General features: G+C 38.8%; 2 protein-coding genes across 2 annotated transcripts in view; one reads left to right on the forward strand and one right to left on the reverse strand.

Moving 5' to 3' along the window:
- The window catches only part of itsn2b (intersectin 2b), a 34599-nt gene extending 18315 nt beyond the window's left edge, over positions 1–16284 (reverse strand). Inside the window, exons 1-16 of the mRNA XM_037690635.1 lie at positions 16067–16284; positions 8208–8266; positions 6557–6646; positions 6381–6444; positions 6059–6246; positions 5554–5805; positions 4513–4609; positions 4242–4378; positions 3485–3548; positions 2904–3041; positions 2668–2756; positions 2017–2279; positions 1761–1910; positions 1466–1606; positions 1247–1334; positions 887–1026 (exon numbers count right to left, since the gene is read on the reverse strand). Coding sequence (XP_037546563.1) covers positions 887–1026; positions 1247–1334; positions 1466–1606; positions 1761–1910; positions 2017–2279; positions 2668–2756; positions 2904–3041; positions 3485–3548; positions 4242–4378; positions 4513–4609; positions 5554–5805; positions 6059–6246; positions 6381–6444; positions 6557–6646; positions 8208–8214 — 1908 coding nt within the window. The 5' untranslated portion in view covers positions 8215–8266; positions 16067–16284. The remainder of the gene's footprint in view (positions 1–886; positions 1027–1246; positions 1335–1465; positions 1607–1760; positions 1911–2016; positions 2280–2667; positions 2757–2903; positions 3042–3484; positions 3549–4241; positions 4379–4512; positions 4610–5553; positions 5806–6058; positions 6247–6380; positions 6445–6556; positions 6647–8207; positions 8267–16066) is intronic.
- A 1599-nt stretch (positions 16285–17883) lies between these two features.
- gcfc2 (GC-rich sequence DNA-binding factor 2) overlaps positions 17884–20163 on the forward strand; it is a 10211-nt gene continuing 7931 nt past the window's right edge. Inside the window, exons 1-4 of the mRNA XM_037697512.1 lie at positions 17884–18271; positions 18452–18544; positions 19554–19727; positions 19878–20114. Of these exons, the coding sequence (XP_037553440.1) occupies positions 17956–18271; positions 18452–18544; positions 19554–19727; positions 19878–20114 (820 nt within the window). The 5' untranslated portion in view covers positions 17884–17955. The remainder of the gene's footprint in view (positions 18272–18451; positions 18545–19553; positions 19728–19877; positions 20115–20163) is intronic.

Consider the following 20163-nt stretch of genomic DNA (forward strand, 5'->3'; position numbering starts at 1 on the left):
AGAAAGGTCATTGCTTTAATATTAGGCAAACACCATGTTCACATCTGCGAACCAGTTCTCATTTACAAGCTTGATCTGGATCTGTGTGAGCAGACCTCCCCCCAAAAAAGAAATGACCACAGAAGAACTGCACACAGTAAGAAGTTTTAAGAAGATTGACAAATCAGCCCAACATAGTAAAGAATGATTAGAATTAGGCTACTATGGCTCATGCTGCGCAGTCCACAAGGTTCCCAGCATTTCATGAAAAATAATTCCTAGAGTTTTCCTTAATCCTGAAATTCCAGGAAAAATTTCTGTCACACAAAACGCTCAGAATTTAGTTTCTTAGATGGTGGGCAGAGTCACATTCAGAGATGACAGTAAGTATGCTGAAGCCTATAGTATGTGCATAAAGCAATCGTTCCTAATAATTAATTATATTGTATAATATCAGACACTACAAAGCCACCATAGCCCATCATTAAGGATACATGTACTATGTACACTGTAGCAGCAGAACATGGACTCAGTGATACTGGAATACTAGCATTAACACATGAACACGTTAAACTCTCAGAAAGATCATCCTTTAATCAGCAGTGTTCAAATTCCTTGTTAACCCTGACTTTTCAAGTTTTCTCAAATTCCCTGAGTTTTCCCTGTCAGGAAAATGTTAGTCATTTCCAGGCTTTCCCTGTTTTCCTGAGCCACTGGGAATCCTGGTCCAGCAGAACATTTCAAAAACCTCTGAAGACGAAAAGATGTGGTTTGAGACACGATAAAGAACGTTGCAAAGAACATGACAAACACAAACCAAACACAAATTTCCACAATACATTTTGTTGTAATATCCGACAACATGCAGAGTTTGTATGATAATGATGCTTATGTAGTTTGTTTGCACCTGCATGTCTTTGTTATAGCGATCCATCTCCGTCAGTTTGGCAGAAGTTTCTCGTTCCAGAGTTTCCAGCTGCTCTCGCAGTTTCCAACAGGTTCCCATCTTCTCTGAAACATTCACCTTCAGGGCGGACATAGTCGACACTAGAAACAGATCAAATATATATAAACCTGCCTGTTGGGAAGCTCACTGACAGTTGCAGCTTTGTTTACAGAGCAATATACATATTTAAAGTCCCCCCCCCCCATACCTGCTAATTTAATATATAATTTTATTTTTATCTTTAAAAAAAACGTGGTGACATCTGTTTCATCTACAAGTGCAGATGAGATGGGGTCTATTTGCTCATCCCTCAGGACTAACCTGGCAGGTTATTCAGAGACATGTTTTGGAGTTTCTCTGTTAGTCTCTTCTTCTCTGGAGTCAGCTGGGACAACTTCCTCTGGAAGTCCTGCCCACCAGGAAATACAAAAGACATGAACGGTCGGGGGAAAATGAATAACAAATATTTTTACATTATTTATACACATGTGGGTAATGGACTGTAAACATGAAAACACAAACAAAAATAAACACACTGACCTCTATTTGTTTATGCAGAGCGTTCATATCCTGCTGGCGTGTCTCTTTCCTCTGATTGTTCAGATCCAGTTCCGTCTTCTGAATTTTCTTCTTGTTCTGAATGCCGCGCAGCCGATCAGAAATCTGTTGGTGTTTGTTACCCTGAATAGAAAATAAAACCGATAATATATTGTACAACAGAGGAGCAGAAAAAGTCCACTTAAGCTTCATCTCTGCGGGCATCGTCAAAAATAAAATGTGTTTTCTGCAAACATTACACGGGAGCAAAAACTAAATAAATCTCTTAGGGGCTTACCACTGCTTCCAGCTCCATCTCAAGACTTCTCTTCTTTGCCTTTAGTTTAATAATCTCATCTTGCTCCTGCTCCTTCTTTATCTGCAGCTCTCCTCGTTTCCTCCTCTCATATTCCTCCTTCCTCTGGCGCTCGAGCTCCCGCTGTGCAGCCTAGAATTAGAGGAAAACATTGAGGTAAAAACATGCCCGTCTATGTGAAATGGAAACACTGCACAAGTACGAGAACTAAACACACAACTCATTCATACAGCAGTACCTCTCTTCTCTCGATCTCTCTCTGTCTCTCCTCCTCTTTCTGTCTCTCCAGTTCCCTCTGTCGCTCCAGCCTCTGCTCCTCCTCTTTCCTCCTCCTCTCCTCAGCCTCTCGAGCCTCCCTCTCCTTCCTTTCTTGCTCCTCCTTTTCCTTCTGAGCACGCCGCTCAAGCTCCCTCCTCTCTGCCTCCAGCAGAGCCTGACGTCTCTTCTCCAGCTCGGCGTTCCCATGCTCCATGTTGGCTTTGAACTTATCTTCAAAGGACACTGGAAGTAGGAGGAAAAGGTGGTCTATGATTCACTTTTCATATATACCTTGTTGGTCCTTTGAAATAAGTTGATTACTTTTATGAGCTTTTGAAAAAGATGTTCAAAGATATAAAGAACAAGAACCTAAATAACAATTATTATTTGCAAGTAGCAGTTTACCGACATATTAACACGAAACTGTAAGGAGATTTAATATATTTAGCTGTGAATCGCTTTCTTGCTGCCTGGTGTTTTGTCACAAAATTTGTTTGGATGCAGTTATATTTTCACTTGGCAGTGTGTGCAATTATAAACTCAACTGACTCCTGCACAGCTTTAGTATATAGGAGACTAGTTGTGTACAAGGCCACTCTCTTAGTGGACCATTGGTTATGAGAGTACTGACTGTTAGTTTTGGCTTTCTGTGGAGGCTCCATGTCCAGGTCATCGATCATAGCTGAATAGAAGGAAGAGCTGGAGCCATTCACTGCACTCCTGTAATAAAAGATTTAGAATAAACTATGAAACATACAAATCATAAAAATACCATACACACACAGTATGTAAATCTTGTGCATACTTAACGTGTATAATCACTGCAGAAATTTCTATCAAGCATTTGAATCTAAAAGGTGTTTTTACCTATGTGTGGGTGGTACCAACTCAGGAGGCAGTGTCAGAGACAACGGTTGTCCATTCTTCGCCAAATCCACCAAATGCATCGCCAGAATAAACTCCTCAGCTTTTAGCTTGCCATCCTTATCAACATCTGACAAATTCCTGCAGAAGTTAAGGTTACAAGTCAAAAATTCAAGGTTTTTTTATAACCACACACTGAAGTATTTGCTGTTTGACCTTGAAGGCTGTGAAATTACAACCTATCTTTTCCATTTAATTTATGTTACAACTATTGTATGTATTTGCACTTGTCCAAACTAAAAACTAAGGAAAATGGGAAAATATAGCTCATGCATCTGCATTCAGAATGAACAAATATTTATATATGGTAAACATGTATGTTGCATTTAGCTAAAACCACATAAAACATTTTAAACTAATTCAATTTAGTGCTCACAAAAGTAGAATGTATAACATCAATAAACTGAAGGGCTTTAAAATCCTATGGCGTTCCCATATACACAGAGAAAATACATTTGTTGAAGATTTATAATTAGAGCACCTTCTTAAAACAAACTTATTGGTAATTTACAATATTTTCTCACCAGATGGAGGCCAGCTGAGTCTGTGTTAGCATTGTGGTTGCCATGGCGTTTCTCACCTGCTGACCTGGAAATATGAATGACGAGTGTCAGAGTGGTTGTGTGGCTCTGATGTGTGGGAGATGAAAGGAAGGAGGGTAAAGTGAGACTGTGAGGTCTGATTTAAACAAGGGACCACAGCAGTTTGTGTATAATCTTGTTAAGCACGACCGACAGGGTGTGTCAGTAAAATGATGATGAAATAAAACATACTGTTCAATTAACTGTTCAAACAGATAATTCAGGATTAGAAATTAGGGTTAAAGAACAGAGTGTTGTAGTTTGAATTGGAACTTAAATTAAAACAAGCCACTTGTGTAATTTACATAATGGGCTGTGCCACTAGACAGGAAATCATGTACAAGCCTGACTGGAGTGACTGGGTGAGAGAGCATGAGAGAGGTATTGTCATTTCAGTAAATCCCAAGGTTTTTGAGAGAACAGGTCCGACAAGTCTTTTCTAACAAAAAAAGTTGAATGCACATGTGTCTGTGTGTGTGTTGAGAAAGCTCCATTGTCAGAACACACCCATAAAACACAACCACTACCACTTCCTTCGAGGTGACTAAAACCTGACAAAAAGTAGAAATTACAACAAAAAAAAAAAATCAACTGTTATGAAATCAACAGTGACTGATGCTTAAAAACATCCACAGCTTCAGTTCTGCACAGTGCTGTTTTGTGTAACACTGTCCATATATGCACACAATGTATGATGTACCTGTGAGGAATCCAGTCATCTGTTTATCAAGGATGTTGAACTGCTGCCTGTATTTCAGTCTTGAGGCATGTGGCACCGCCCAATCACTGGGAACAGCATTCATAGGGGACATGACAGACACAGATGATGGAGCAGAACTGAAAGTCAGAACACGGGTAACACCACTGTTAGGAGGCTACATACTTTAAGAGGTCGATAAGATGATCAAGGTAGTGACTGAACAAGGTGAAAGTTCTTCCTTATTTTTAAGTTCTATATTTGAGTGTTTTACCTGCCAAGATCCAGCAGTGGTGAGGCACTGTTCATAGCTGCAGGAGAAGCAGAGTGTCCAGCTGGAGAGGAGTAAGAGGTTGCAGAAAGAGGCAGGCCTAAAAGTGAACATAAACATTCGCAATGTGAATCGAAACACCTCTTGAATATATCAGGCAACAACTATAAAAACAGAGTGAGAGACCACTGGTTGTTTCAGGGTGGCACTGGCTGGATGTACTGGTATGTTGTAAAGGACGTGTGCTCAAGATGAGTTCTGTGATGGAGTTAAATTCCAAGCAGTCTGCTCCTCAGCCAAAAGAGTTAAATTATTATTTTTACGAAAGTTTTTGTTAACTTGTTGTTTTTATATATGAATGTTTCTGTTCAGTGCCCTGAGATGACTTCTGTTGCGACTTGGCGTCATATAAATAAACTGAATTGAAACTGAATTAAAGAACGGTAAATAAGGGACCTGGTTGATTATGCATGTATAAATAATATGTCTCATGAAATTTAAAAGAATCTACAAAAGCAGTGAGAAAATGGGGTGGGGAGAAATTTGGTTAGAAGTTACTACAAAGCAGCAACCCTAAATACAGATAATACAAAACATCAGCCGCTCAGCAACCTTTATCAGAAAATGAAACCGATTAACTGTAGAAACCCAACTCCCTATAATTTCAACTTTGTGACCCTCTGAAGGACACAAATCTATCTGGACAATGCAGCACTTAATTTTCTTTTTATGACTGAAGTGTATATGTAAATAAATAAATAAATAAAAATACAGACAAGAGCAATTGTCCATTTTAATAAATACTTGTTTACAAAAATGTTCATTCATGTGACATTTAGTCAACTAAGCAAAAAGTTAGTACAACCTGCAGTAGTTAAGAAAATTCAGAATGAAAAAGAATTGTAATTGTGGGAAGACAAATCTGATTTTGATCTAATTTAATAAAAAATAGCTCTGAAGAATCCTCTCAAAAGGGGTTACATTTTATGAAGCACTTGTATTTGTTTAATTTTACAGAAATTTTAAGAGTAACAGGGTACTTACCAGTAGTCATAGGTCCAGCAGGGACTGGTTGAAGGAATCCCATGGTACCATTTGACAGTGCATTGTTTCCCACAGTGGGCATCATGGGCCTGGTAGAGGCCGAGGTCATCAATGGGTTTATCCCTGTCGTTGCAGGAGCATAGGGGGTGAAGCCTGTCATTGGTGATAAAGGTGAGAGGCCAGGAGATGCCACAGACATAGAAGTCAACATGGCAAGATTGGATCCAGGCATCATAGGCAGGGAGCCAATGCCTACAAGAAATACACACAAGTTTAGAAGAAACATAAATTAATTTTACATACAAAAAACATTCATAAACACAATGACTGAAACTTACAAGTTATTGGTTGTTTAAAATCCCAATGTGTGTCTTTTTGTATTACATTTAAATTCTTTGATATTTTATATTTCTTGCGTTTAAAGTGTAAAAAAAAGTGAGGAAAAAAAGTTTAGAAACTTTGCTACAGCCATATACACAGTTTAATAACAACAAAAACACTGTACCATAGTTAGGGCTCGACATGACTGAGGTGGGAGTATTAAGGTTGGGAGCAGGTACTGGAGGCTGTTTCATGATGATTGGTAGCGCAGAGGGAAGTGCTGTACCCTGAAGTTTAAGCTTTATGAGCTTCATCGCGATGGAAAACTCCAACCTATCCATCTTTCCATCCATATTCATGTCAGCCAAAGTCCTTTGAGACAGAAAAAAAGACCATGAATAAGAAAATAGTGTAAAATATGGTGCTTCAAAACAGCTTTGAAAATATCCTGGACTCCCAACAATAACAAATGTGACAATGTTTGAGTAAAATGTTGTGTTTTGTACCAGATCTCAGCCAACACAGAGGCAGGCAGCCCTGACTGGAGGAAAAACTTCCTTGCCTGATCTCCTGCAGAATGAAAGAAAGAAAAAAAACAAAAACAAATTAAACTGTGTTCTTGCAAAAATAGTTGTCTTGTTTATTAATAAATGGATAAAACTCATCTTTCTTTTTCTTGTACCTGAGATGTAGCCCATTGATGGGGAAAGGGTGTCAAACTTCTGATCATGTTTTACCCTCTCTTCAGGAGAGATTGCCCATACAGATGGACCTATAGATGTAAAAAAACAGGATACATATTAAATTGATACTGCAATTTAGTGTCTAATTAGATACTCATTTATTTATTTATTAACCTTTATTTAACCAGGCAAATCCCACTGAGATCACAGATCTCCTTTGAAAGGGAGGCCTGGGCCTGAAGGCAGCCTAACATGCATGTTTTTGGTCTGTGGGAGGAAACCAGAGTACCCAAAGAAAACCCACGCATGCACGGAGAGAACATGCAAACACCACACAGAAAGACCCCAGGTCCAACTGGGGATTGAACCCAGGAGCTTCATATGAATATTGTTGCTAGCAATGCCATCTTGATCTCATCCAGCAATTATTTAGACAGAAAGACCCTTCAGCTCCTCACTATCCACTGAACACAGAAAAACAAACTGACTTTAGCCCAGAGCTGCTGCTGCCCAACATCAAACTATTTTTTTAATTTTATTGTTCTAATCTTTACCAGAGCTCCAGACCACAACAATGTTGTCGGTGTTTCAACCACTTCAGAAACAGAAGAGCACAGGTGCAACTTTTTTCATTTTCTTTTCTCTCTTTCGTCATTGGAACTCCACGAACAAGTAAGAATCTGTGCGTCTTGTGTGAAATATAATCAAGAGTTGCTGCAACTTTGTAACAACAGAAATAATTTTACCTTGGCTCTGACATAGTCTGTTGACTCATCCACTAACTTCAAATGTGATAGTTATCAAAAACCTCACCGTGACTCAAAACTGTCCAGAACAGCTGCGGTGATGAACTGCAGCATCTGTCAGCAACATTTTAACAGCAGAACTAAACTAATCAGTCTAAACAGACTCATTGGTTGGTCGTTGAGAATCAGATCTTGGTTGTCCTGGTGGATATTTACATAAATTTGGGTGGGTTTACCTCCAAATGCACGTATAACGCCTCATTAAAATGTGGGCAAACTAAACCAGCACATAGAGAAATAGTTTTGTTAAATGGCAAAGTTTTAGGTGCAGGGCTTTTTAAATGAGACAAATACTCAAAATAAAAAACTCAATGTGCAAACCATTGATAAATCTGGGTCAGAAAGCATTTGAAACTATAAAAGCATAATATTAAAACATTAAATGGAAAAATCTAAGACCTAAAGGCAAACAGGAAGACAAATCCCTGCAGGATAGTAACAGATAGGCCAGCCTCAGCAGCAGTCAGGAGTTGGGAATGCACTGGTGTATTGACAAAGTGATAATGAAGCTTGATGTTAGAGGGCAGAACAAGCTCACACATTTGATTAAGGTTTACACACAAAAGACTTTCTACACAAGTGTTACTATATGGTCCTGTACATCAGACAACATTTAAATCATAATAAAATTATGAAGTATTTGTATCTTTAGCCCTGTAACCAAAACTATAAAGAAAACTGGAATCAAAATAGCTACTACTAGAAGAACTGAAACTGTGTTGACCTCAGCACATCTACAGACCCTCAAAAATAGATTAAAAAAATAAAACAAACAAAATCTCTTTCCTCTTCCAATGAACACATTCACTCAATGACTCACACACACAAACTGCAGAGCTCTTACCATTCATGTCTGTACTTGGAGAACTCCCAGCGGTGTCCTCAGCTTTTGCTCACAGCCATCTGCAAAACACAAAGTCACAATCCAGCCATCAGTCAATACTGCAGCTGAGTCCTGGTGGTGTCACGAGGGAGGGTGAGGAAAAGGCGGAGAGGCACACACACACACACACAGAGGCAGAGCGGAGAGACCATTCTGATCAGTCAGCAGTCTGAAACAGAGCTTCTCCAGTTCCCTTTACTCAGGAGAAGTCTGGCTGTGTACCATACCTTTCAAACTAATAAGTACTAAAACCTTTCTGCTCTAATGACTCTGTAAAGGCCAGACAGCAGAGTTATACCAAGCAACCAAAAATAACAAGAAAAAGGTTTAGCATTTTCTGTACTTTTTTTTTCTCAATGTATTAAAGAATTACTACTCGAGTGACTTGCAATAGAAATGTTCACCTAATACTTAACTTCAAAGACAAAAAATGTTACTTCAGACCTCAAAGAAAAACACATTCATGTGGTCCTAATAGATAATAGTTAAAGTTGTTTTTTTATCCATGGTTGTCTTCAACAGCATACCAGCAAGTTTACATTATCACTGTAAGCAGCAGTGATGCTGGTGGAGCTGAAGATTTGTTAAATAATGACTGAAATGGCCATGAAGCTTGTGGTCGGTCATAACATGTTCTAGACTGCACAAATTAAATGAACCATTCATGGGACCCTTGTTGACAAAGGACCAATTCATTGTAATATACTGGGTTTGCCCAGGCGTTTAGGTCTCATTGGTGACTGAAGTAGTATTCTGTTTGGCTGAAATGCACTCCAAAACTTTTTCATTTACAGTACATTTCAAATGCTTTTAGCAGTGGGATAAAGAGAGGTAATCTTTATTGGTGGATAACAAAAAAAAAAAAAACCCTCAAAAACTTGGGACTGAAGTATATGCATGAAAAGTGGAAAATGAATGTAACATACATAGAACTAGAAACTACGGTTCACACTAGGGACACAGAATATTAATTTTTGTCACTTTTGTGTTGATTTAATTTTAGATGCATGCTAAACATGTGCTTCATCAGAGATTATCTGTCAGCCATCAGCCAGTCAGACTCTTGTGATAAAGGAGGAGGAGAAAAGGAAGAGGAATTCCAATCCTTCTTTTCAATACGTCCTGCCTGGTACCACACAGACAGCACAAATTTATCAAACGTTTGTTGCAAAAGAGATCCCAGGTTTTAGGAGAGAAAACACTTTGCTGTCCCAGGAAATGCATATTGGTTTTGGTGCTACAACTGGCTTTGGGACAGTACAGTAGGTTTATACTGATGAGTACATCTACTACAAAAACCACTGAGCTCTTCAGAGTTTGTGTAGAAGAAAATTAACAAAATAAAAAGTGGAGACTTTGACCTGGTCACGGCTCTCACAAGTTCAGATAACTGAAAGGGAGAGCCAGTTCATCACCTGCCATCTGTCACATTTTATCTCTCGCTTCTCATCCTTCCTTTCTCCGAAGTATATCTTTCCCTTCTCCTATTCCCATCTTTAATCCTGCACTTTTCCCTTTTACACATTTATGGGTTCAAGAGAAAGCCTATCATCAAAGTCTTACACAAAATAGAGGCCAATCAGAACTGAATATCTCAGAATATAAAACTAAACTAAACAATACTAATATTTCAAAATTACATACGTTTTAATTTGGAAAGTATTAATTTTGCATGTACTGAACATAAAAGTATTTTAGAAAGGATCAACATTTAACTATCATGAAATAAAAATCAAATTACAAAGTTAAAGCACTTAAGATGAAGTGTCATATGTAGCTGTTCCCTTTGTTTCACCATATTTTTCTACCATCGTTTACAACATTTGTTTGACATATGTATTGCCACTGTTGGGACACTAGAAATGCTTAAGTCAAAGCTGAAAATATGATCCCTTGGAGTTTGTTCTGCTTAGATCCAGTCAGCTTTTGTAAAATTAGATGGAGTAAAACAGGCAGCACATTTTCTGAAAGTTTGAGGAGTCTCAAAAGCTTTTAAATCTGTGTTTGTTCTGTGAACAGTGTACATGTACAGACCACCTGGAAGAGGACATTAGAGGTTCTGCTTCAAACGAGATAGGACAATACAATCTGTATGCGGTCTCTGGCCCTCACTGTACCATAAAATCTGTAAAATGGTGTTTTCAGGTTACAAACAGAAGAATAAATCTTTTACAAAAGGACTGAGAACAGAGCCTTAACTTCTACATGAAGAGATCTTTAAATCCAAAGAGTTTGAAAACGAGGCAAAAACCACAATGTACCTGAGCATGCATCAGGATACCTGACAGGCTGTTGCTTACATTGTTTTGAAGCAAAAGTGAGAAGACATAACTACACATTGAAACAATAAAACTTTAAAAATCAATATATGTCTCATAGAGTAGACTAATGAATTGAAGCAGATTTCCTGGAGCTAATGAAAAATGGAAAACATACAGCACTTCCAAAGAAAATCTGTTTTATTACTGGTAGTTGCCTTTATACTTTGACCTCTTAACTAATTCTGAGTTTAGCACAGATGTTACATACTGACATTTTAAGTCTTTCAGTAAAGTCTGCGTTTTACTTCTTTAACTTGATCGGGTGAGACAAACAGAAAATCAGATGTTAGAATGCCTGATTATCATCAAGTCACTGATCTAGCTGATAACTGCCTGATGAAAAACTGTTGCAAACCCTTAACTGAAGGTTCAACCTGATATCTCTTGGGTCATAGAGAACAAATCAACTTGGTAAGCACATCCTGTAAGAAGAGTCACAATCTTATTATTAATACGCCCAATGAATACTATGATGGTGGACATTTATTTAAAAACAATCTTATTTTTGCAGCTACTTGTGGCCCTCAAATCATGCAGGAATTACCAACTGGATATTCTGCCTCTTGTGCACTCAACACAGACATCTTTGGCTAAGTACACAATTAAACAAGTACCTCTAATCCAGACTAACCATAGTGCATGTTCAACAAAGTCCATGCTCAATAATCCAGGTCAATAATAACAACAATAATAATCAATAATCCCAACAATTCAACAATTTTCAGTCAAGTCATCTGGACAGTTTTGGGTTTTTTTTTTTTGGTGCTGAAACTTTTCACCTTCCATCCAGAAGGCTTCATCAGTCAAGGAAACACACAACACAAAACTGATTCTTCCCCCAACAGCTTACTTCAAAGTGGAACAAATCAGTTATGTTGTGCTAAGATGGTCTCTTTGGCACGTCCCCTCCTCTGGTGCCGGCCCTCTCCCTCGTCAAGTCATGTCAAAATGTCCAGATGACCTGACTGAAAATTGTTGGATTGTATACCTGGATTATTGAGCATGGACTTTGTTGGTTTTGAACCCGTTTGACACGACTGTCGACAAGGGAGAGGGCCGGCAACGGAGGAGGGGCCGTGCCAAAGAGACCATCTTAGCACAACATAACTGAATTGTTCCACTTTGAAGTAAGCCGTTGGGGGAAGAATCAGTTTTGTGTTGTGTGTTTCCTTGACTGATGAAGCCTTCTGGATGGAAGGTGAAAAGTTTCAGCACCAAAAAAAAAAAAACCCAAAACTGTCCAGATGACTTGACTGAAAATTGTTGAATAGTGCATGTTGATCAGTCTTAAGCCCAAAGGTTAAACATCCGTCTGAGCCGGTATTGTTTAGGAATGTAACCTTCAGTAATGCTACACTGCAGGAATTTTAATGAATTAATGAAAGATAGTAGCAGACTGTCTGCTTTAAGGTTTGGGGTTTCCAGAGTACTGTTCCTGACAGGACATCCTCCTGACCCACTGAATGAGTGACTTTACTGGTAGTCAGCTTTGCAAACCTCATGCAAATGCCTTCTGAAACTATCCTGCACACACATACTCCTACATGAGCACACACATACTCCTACGTGAGCACACACATACTCCTACGTGAGCACACACATACCTACGTGAACACACACAGTGTCAGTAGAGGCCTCAAGCTGCTGATAGATGACAACAAACACTTCATTTGCATTGTTGTAAACCCACTGTAAATGGAACCAATGGTCGACCTCTGGAGGCTCCACCTTACATCAAAATGCATGTGGTCTGTATTTCACCAGTGATGCAGAACTTTATAAAAACAATGTTTAATAAAAAGTGAAAACTGAAAAAAGAGCTACACGTACTGCAATATATTTACAGCTAATTCTAATTTATCTCATTACTATTGCCGTGGTTGAGCTCATAAATAGGAATATGAATCATGCTGGCCCACAACTTGCCACTTATGAAACTTTGTTCACAAATACATATGGAGAAGCACTCTAGTCTACAGGATATTTATATGCAAAATGCAGGTGAACAAGACTTAATGGTAAACTTCACCTGCAAAGATTAAAGGTCAAAACTGATTGTTTTATTATTAACCTTAGAGATGGCAAACATAAAAGTTTCTCTATAATTAATCATTTGTTTTCAATGTGATGCTTACAAAAGTATTTATTTATTGGAAAGGATCAGTTATTGTGACCTTTTAGGAGAAAATATAAACTGCTCTATATGAGGCCTATCAGAAAAGTGCCCAAGACAAAAAAAACAAGTTTAACTGCTGGTGACACTGTGCAACTTTGATTTATAATTTCCAAAAGGGAAAAGACAAAATCAAAACACAATGAACTATTTTTAAAGGTCAGCTCAAACCACTTCCTGTTGAAACTACAGTGGCCTGGACAGTGGCTGTAAAATGACCACTTCCTCTGAGTGTGTTCTCTTTCTTCACTTCAGATCTACTTCGATGATCAAACCTCACCAGTTTCAGTTCTATTTTGAGCCACGTTGACAGACTGAGACGCTTCAGTCTTGCAGTTGGTTTAAACACACAACACAGGAAAGCGTTGGATAAATAAATTGTCTGGTCCTGACCAAGCTACTCCAGTGAAAGATTACACTTTAACTGGGGTGCATCCATCTGTCGGTTTATTCTTTGTTAGGTTTGATTAACGTTTCACACTGTAGTTTTCCTAGTCCACTACAAAGCAGCAACTTTTATGAAAAGAAAAAAATACAAACAGGAAGGGGAAAATGTATTTGCTCTTCATGCCTTCACTTCATTCCACCACTTGTTTTTCTCTAATTGAATATGACTTACCGAGAGCCAGCGATGCCTCCCTCCCATGTCCTCATCACTACTCTGTTCATAAACAAGCCCCGTCTGTCAGTGCTGTTCTAAGAAATGACTGATATTCATCCGCCTCTCACACTGAGCTCCCAACAATGACATCAACTCCAACCACAACTCTGCCCCTGCATGATTACTCCTTCTTCCCTTCTAAATGTGTCTTCTTCGCTACTTCATTCCTGTTCAACAGATAATCCACTGCACAGCCACTTGTTCTTAAACATCCAAAACCCCTGTAGTGTTTGAAGAGCCTGATTAGAGCATTTCAGTGAGGATTTGATCCATCCTGTCTGAAGTGCTGAGTTTATTTGCTTTATGCAAGAGGTAAGACATGCCTCTCACTCCTTTGCAGCATTGACCCACCCTGATTTGCACATATTACATTACACACTGGAGACTAGAAAATGTACTAGTTCACTGAATGTTATTAACAGGCTCATTACAGCTGTTCTCCTAGTATATTTTTTTCTCTTCTTCTTTCAGCTGCTCCCTTCTCCAGGGCTCGCCGCAGTGAACTAACTCGCACGAAGACTAGACAATTGTTATTACGCCGGATGCCCTTCCTGACGCAACCATAGACCACTGAGCTACCACGGCCCTCTGTGTGGAGCAGAAAACTGCTATCTAGGGTGCACGGGAGAGCAAATGGTGGGGGTTAAGGAATGAGGTAGGTGTGAGAGGGTGGAGGCAGATGTGAAGCTGTTCTGCGAGTATAGTATAATGTAGAAGACCCAATAGCATCATCTGAGCTGGTTCTTTTAAACTGAGGTTGGAGGAAGTCTGAATCAGTGAAAATGTGGGGCCACCATGCAGCATCATATGTCAAAACTGTACGCTAAATATTTTCTGAGTAGCGTCTGTATGCATTTGCATTGTGCATGGTTCACCTGCAAAAATGTTGAGGGGGTGTTGAATGCTGAAAACAATACAAACATATAAATACCAGCAGCTTAATACACCGTTACTCTTCACTTGCCTTTGGATTTACAGTTGTGGAAAATAGTATATTTTCCCCTAGAAAATAACAACACCTGACATCAGATAAAAAAAAAATATATATATCAATATACTTATTTGTATAAAAATAGCTTTTTATAACCCATATGAACTGTAGAACACACATGCCAAACTAAAAGGTCTATGGGCCAAATATGGCCTGTGTTAACATTTGATCTGGCCCCAAAGATAATATTTTAAATGTATCAGATCTGTGGCAGCATGGTGGCGCAATTGGTAGAGCTGCTGCCTCTCAGCGAGCAGGTCCTTGGTTCAAACCCTGGTCCAGGGGCCTTTCTGGGTGGAGTTTGCATGTTCTCTCCGTGTGTGCGTGGGTTTTCTCCGGGTACTCCGGTTTCCTCCCACAAACCAAAAACATGCATGTTAGGCTGATTGGTAACTCTAAATTGTCCCTAGGTGTGAAAGAGAAAGTGAATGGTTGTTTGTCTCGTTTGTCTCCATGTGTCCCTGTGATGGACTTGCGACCCTTCCAGGGTGTACCCCGCCCCTCGCACAGTGATTGCTGGACATGCGCACCAGTGACCCCCGTGATCCAAAATGGAATAAGCGGGTAAAGATAATGGATGGATGGATGGATGTATCAGATCTGGCCCACCAATCTGTGACAGAATGAGTCTCTATCGTTTCTCATTTTGCTTACAAACTGAGCTTGAATAGATTTCCCATGACAGTCAACCTTAAAGCCAAGAAAAAATGTTAAGACCAGAGAACGCCAAATAAGACCGTTGAAATTCTTGACAAACTTGCATCAGAGTCTGCTTTTTTCTGTATTCTCTTCTTACTTTAAAGTCAAATGTTCAGATATTTTGGTGAGGGTGTTTACTGATTTGATGGATTGTGAGAAAATATATGATTAATAAATATAAAATTCAAAAGGTTCTTGATAGTATTATGGCATAACAAATGAACGGCAATGGGTCTATATTTTATGAATTTTTTTTATTGAATGAGATTGGCGCTTGGCTAGGACCAAGTTTTGAATTTTGGCTCCCATGTGTAACTGAGGTTGATACCACTATCCTCACTGGAAGTTTGTCATTGTAATAATAAAAAAAAAATCAGCAAGTTTCAACTTGAGAATTTGACCATAAATCTCACTAAATCCTTTGTGTAGGTTTAGTTGAAGATGCTCACCTAATGTTGGCGTTTATTGTTTCACGTTTGACACACACAAATGAACAAATCAGCTCAAAGTTGCACTGTCACCCGGCCTGTGTAAATGTTTTTATGCAGACTGTCCTCCAGCTCCCATGTTTCTGTAGATGAACTGATAGAGTTACATTCCCTGATCACTTGTCACAGAGACCTGCCTGCAACCTGTTTAACTAGTTTCAACCGAGAGGAATTTAGGAAACTTTCGGGCAAATCCGCCTTTGCAAACTTTACAGCAAACGTCTAACTATCTAGAAAAGCCCATTATTAAACCAAATGTTAATCTTAGATGTCCGTAAACGCAACACTTCGTGACAACAGAACTGTGCTAGCTAACCGAACTACGGTCCCAGCTTTTGTTTTTTTTAAGCGGAAGACACTTTTTCCATTCTCTCACACTCCGGAATCAAAGACAAACTAACATGTCAACAACAATCATGCCACAAAGCACGCGTAAAGTACAAAAGTTAATGTCCAGAAGCTTTACGGTGTCGACATCAAAACTTACGCTCGTGCTTAGATAAGCGGTTTTTGCTTGCGTACTTCACACGGGTCCCCCCAAAACTAAAAACTTCCGAGAAAGAAACGATCATCCACGACCTTCTGTACGGTTTCACACTCACGCCGTCGGCTTCAGTCTCCACGGAGAGTTGAAGTTAAGGGAGAAATGTTGAGTTGAACAACCTGTTGCTGTCAGCTCGGTGTGTCACAGCAACAACATGGCTGACGATCACCGGAGGAGGCTCACGGGCCTGTTAACGTCCGACCGGCCGCAGTGGGCGGAGTCACGGAGGGAGGGACAAAAGATGTCAGGACAGCCAGGTGAGACACTAACCTGAACACCTTAAATTACAACTGAAGCTCAGTCACTGCCTCTTACAGGTCAAAGAGCCCCAAAAAGTTAGGGCCCTACATTTCACCTGAGACTAACTAACTAACCAACTAACTAACTGAATGAATGAATGGTGTCCACTATAAAGAATTCCATTAAGATGAAAGTCCATTACAAATTAATATAAAAATGCAATAATATGTACAACGAATATGAAATAATATGACACAACAATATGAGAACAATATAACAATATGCATAAAAAGTTGAACTGTAACTTTCTTCATAGCTGCACAAAATGACAAAAGAAAACATGCAAAAAAGTCTTGAGAAAAGTACAAACTAAACCAAATGATTATAAGAATAATAGCCTCAACTCAGTAAGGTTTTCATACCCAACATTGTAAAGTTTGAAATTGTGTGAAATTTGTTATTAGTTATTACAAATAAAGAGAAACAAAAAAGACACAATCATATTTGCAGACTTTATTACCTGTTATGTCTTCTAACAAATTTATTTATTTATTTTTCTTCTAACAAATTTAAATCTGGATTTCGAAAACAAAGCTGCTCACACAAAGTGAGTGCGTTTCACATATTGTGAACCTAGATAATTAAAAAAACGTGCTAGACCTAATGCAGACCATTTATATATTTGCGCAAACTGATCAGTCCCAAGAAAGACCAACCTTTATGTTGTGCTGAATATCAGAGTCAGAGTCAGAGTCAGAGTTTCTTTATTGTCATTCGCACCTCATGTGGTACATGTGGTGGAGCGAAATTATGTACACAGGGTCCCAGTTACATCCAACAATAAAATGTATAAGAAAAACAGTAATAACATCTAAGATATGAACTAAGAAAAACATCAACTAAATATACACTAAGCACTCATAACATAAAACATTGAACATCAGCACAAACTACTCGAACTCAAACTACACAAACTCGAATATGTTTAACTCATTGCAAATATTTAGTTTGAATACAATTTCCAAACTTCTATTCTGTATTTTCACAGCAAATCTGCAAAATGGCCAGAAAATCCATCACAAAATGTCGAAATTTGAGTCTAGAAAAGTCTGGATATTGAGAAATGTGTGGGAACCCAGTTTCAGATAAAACTGTAAAAGCTCATGCACAAGAACAAAAAATAACTTTGATATAAACAACAAGATAAACACAAGAGTGTTTATCTGTATAAATGATATATGAGATCAATGAACTGATATATATCAATGAAATGATGTACATATAAATCACTGGAAAAAAATAAACAGAACAAACAAGACAAAAATGTTGTGTTGTCAGAGACAATTTAGAGAGATTTAGAGACAAATTAACAAAAAATTTTTAATTAATAAAAAAATTTCTAAAATAAATCTTGTTCCCAGGCAAAAAAAAGCAACTGTTAAAGTCAGTCTAATAATTTTAAAGGACAAACACGTTTTTACGACATTACCCATGATGCTTTGCGGCTGCTTAGCGACGTTTTCCATCATTTTCTGATCTAACGTACAGAAGTTTGTTTCTACTTTTTAATCCTTCTCGGTAAGTGGCGTAAAATGTTTAACAAGAGGCCTCGGAAAAACTTTCGTCAGAGAAAAAAGAGCTCCAGCGACGATGAGGACAAAGAGACGAACAGCGGAGAAGGAGACGAGAACCAGAAAGCTCCGGCCGCGACAAACAAGCCTCCTAAAGCGACGCAGGGCCGCGGAATCTCCTGCTGCTCCAAGCGGGAGGCGACGCCTCCGCAGCCGGACAGCAGCGACGGAGAAGACGGCGGAAAGACGCTGGAAGTGACAGAAGAAAGAAGAGAGGAGGACATTGGGACAAGAAAAGCAACCAACTCTGTCCTTAGTTTTTCAGACGACAAAGAAGGTAGTAAACATGGGACTTCAAAGTAAATATTTTTTGTTTAGTTATGATTTTAACATTTTGTGTATTAGCTGGTCAAAGGACGTTTTTGTTTTTTTTAGATCTGGAAATAAACAAAAATTCATTCCCATGGAAAACCTACAATCCGCAGAGGGTAATATTTGCATGTTTTTGCTGTTACAGTTGAAAAATCATTTGAGCTGAAAAGGTCTTCTGATAAAGCCGTGCTGTTTCAAGTCAGGAAGAAAGAGGCTCCATCTGCTAAGACCAGCAAAGGTTGGTTCATCAGGTCTAATTAAACCGTTTCACCTGGTTTTATGTATTAAGGTCCCACACTAATATTTAGTTGAACCACCTTTAGCTTTGATTACAGCATGCATTCACTGTTGCATTGTTTCAATAAGCTTCTGCAATGTCACAAGATCTATTTCCATCCAGTGTTGCATTAATTTTTCACAAGATCTTGCATTGATGACTAGACACTAGGCATGATGGGTGCATCACTTCACCTGCCTCTCTTCTTACCCTGATGCACCCATCACTCTGGAACAGGGTGAATCTGGACTCATCAGACCACATGACCTTCTTCCATTGCTCCAGAGTCCAATCTTTATGCTCTCTAATAAACTGAAGCCTTTTTTTCCCAGTTAGCCTCATTGATTAGTGGTTTTCTTAAGGCTACACAGCTGATCAGCCCAAATCCCTTCTGTTCATTTCGCATTGTGCGTGTGGAAATGCTCTTATTTTCACTTTTAAACATAGCCCTGAGTGCTACTGTTGTTTTTCTTCGATTTGATTTCACCAAACGTTTAAGTGATCTCCGATCACGATCATTCAGGATTTTTTTACGGCCACATTTCTTCCTCAAAGACAATGGGTCTCCACTATATTTCCAGTTTTTAATAATGTGTTGGACAGTTTTTAACCCAATTTTAGTAGCTTCTGCAATCTCCTTAGATGTTTTCTCTGCTTGATGCCAGTGATTTGACCCTTCTCAAACAGACTGACATCTTTTCCACGACCACACGATGAGTCTTTCGACATGGTTGTTTAAGAAACGAGAAGCAACTCATTGCACCAGTTGGGATTAAATAACTTGTTGCCAGCTGAAAGAAAATCGTCCATGCAGTAATTATCCAATAGGAGGCTCACACCTGTTTGCTTAGTTAAATCCAGGTGGCAACTTTTTTTTTTTTGGCCAGGCAGTATACAACAAAAATATGACAACCATTGATATTGATGACAACAACTTCTGTGTGACATCTTTGCTCTCTTCCAACCTCAGGTGGTGTTAGTATCTCATCATCCAGTTCTCCAAGACATATTATTGAAGCATCACCACATTCATTACATAATGATAATGATGAGTACAACAGTAACACTGATGACAGCGATGCAAGATCTCAGTCAACTAATTCAGACTCTGACTCCAGTCACTCTTCTACCAAACCAAGTACCGGTATGTGTTTATAATTCACATATAATAAAGTAAGAGTTTTGTGTATATCTAATTGGGTTTTGAGTGCATGAAGTAAGATGTGTGTTAATCTGCATTAATGCTCGTGCAACAAATAATATGTTTGCTGTATTGGTTTTGCTTGTATGACAGTGATCCCTAATGCTGACGAGATTGATGTAGCTAGGAAGCAACGTCGTGCTGCTCGAGTCCAGAAAGAGTTTATTCCTCTGAGCAGAGATGGCCGAAGCTCGGCTGGCAGCACCCCAAGTCACAATAGCAGAGATGATGACGACGATGATGATGATGATGAGGCAGATGATCATAAAAAAAGAATTGAGTTTGCCCCACGAATGAAGAGCATCAGGGAAAGGATTGCAGAAAAACTAGGTATGAGTGGGACGGATGAAAAAAAATATTTTCGTTAAATTCACTTAGA

The sequence above is a fragment of the Nematolebias whitei genome, chromosome 2, assembly GCF_014905685.2.
Source record: "Nematolebias whitei isolate Nwh7 chromosome 2, NemWhi1, whole genome shotgun sequence".
In the NCBI taxonomy this organism is placed as follows: Eukaryota; Metazoa; Chordata; class Actinopteri; order Cyprinodontiformes; family Rivulidae; genus Nematolebias; species Nematolebias whitei.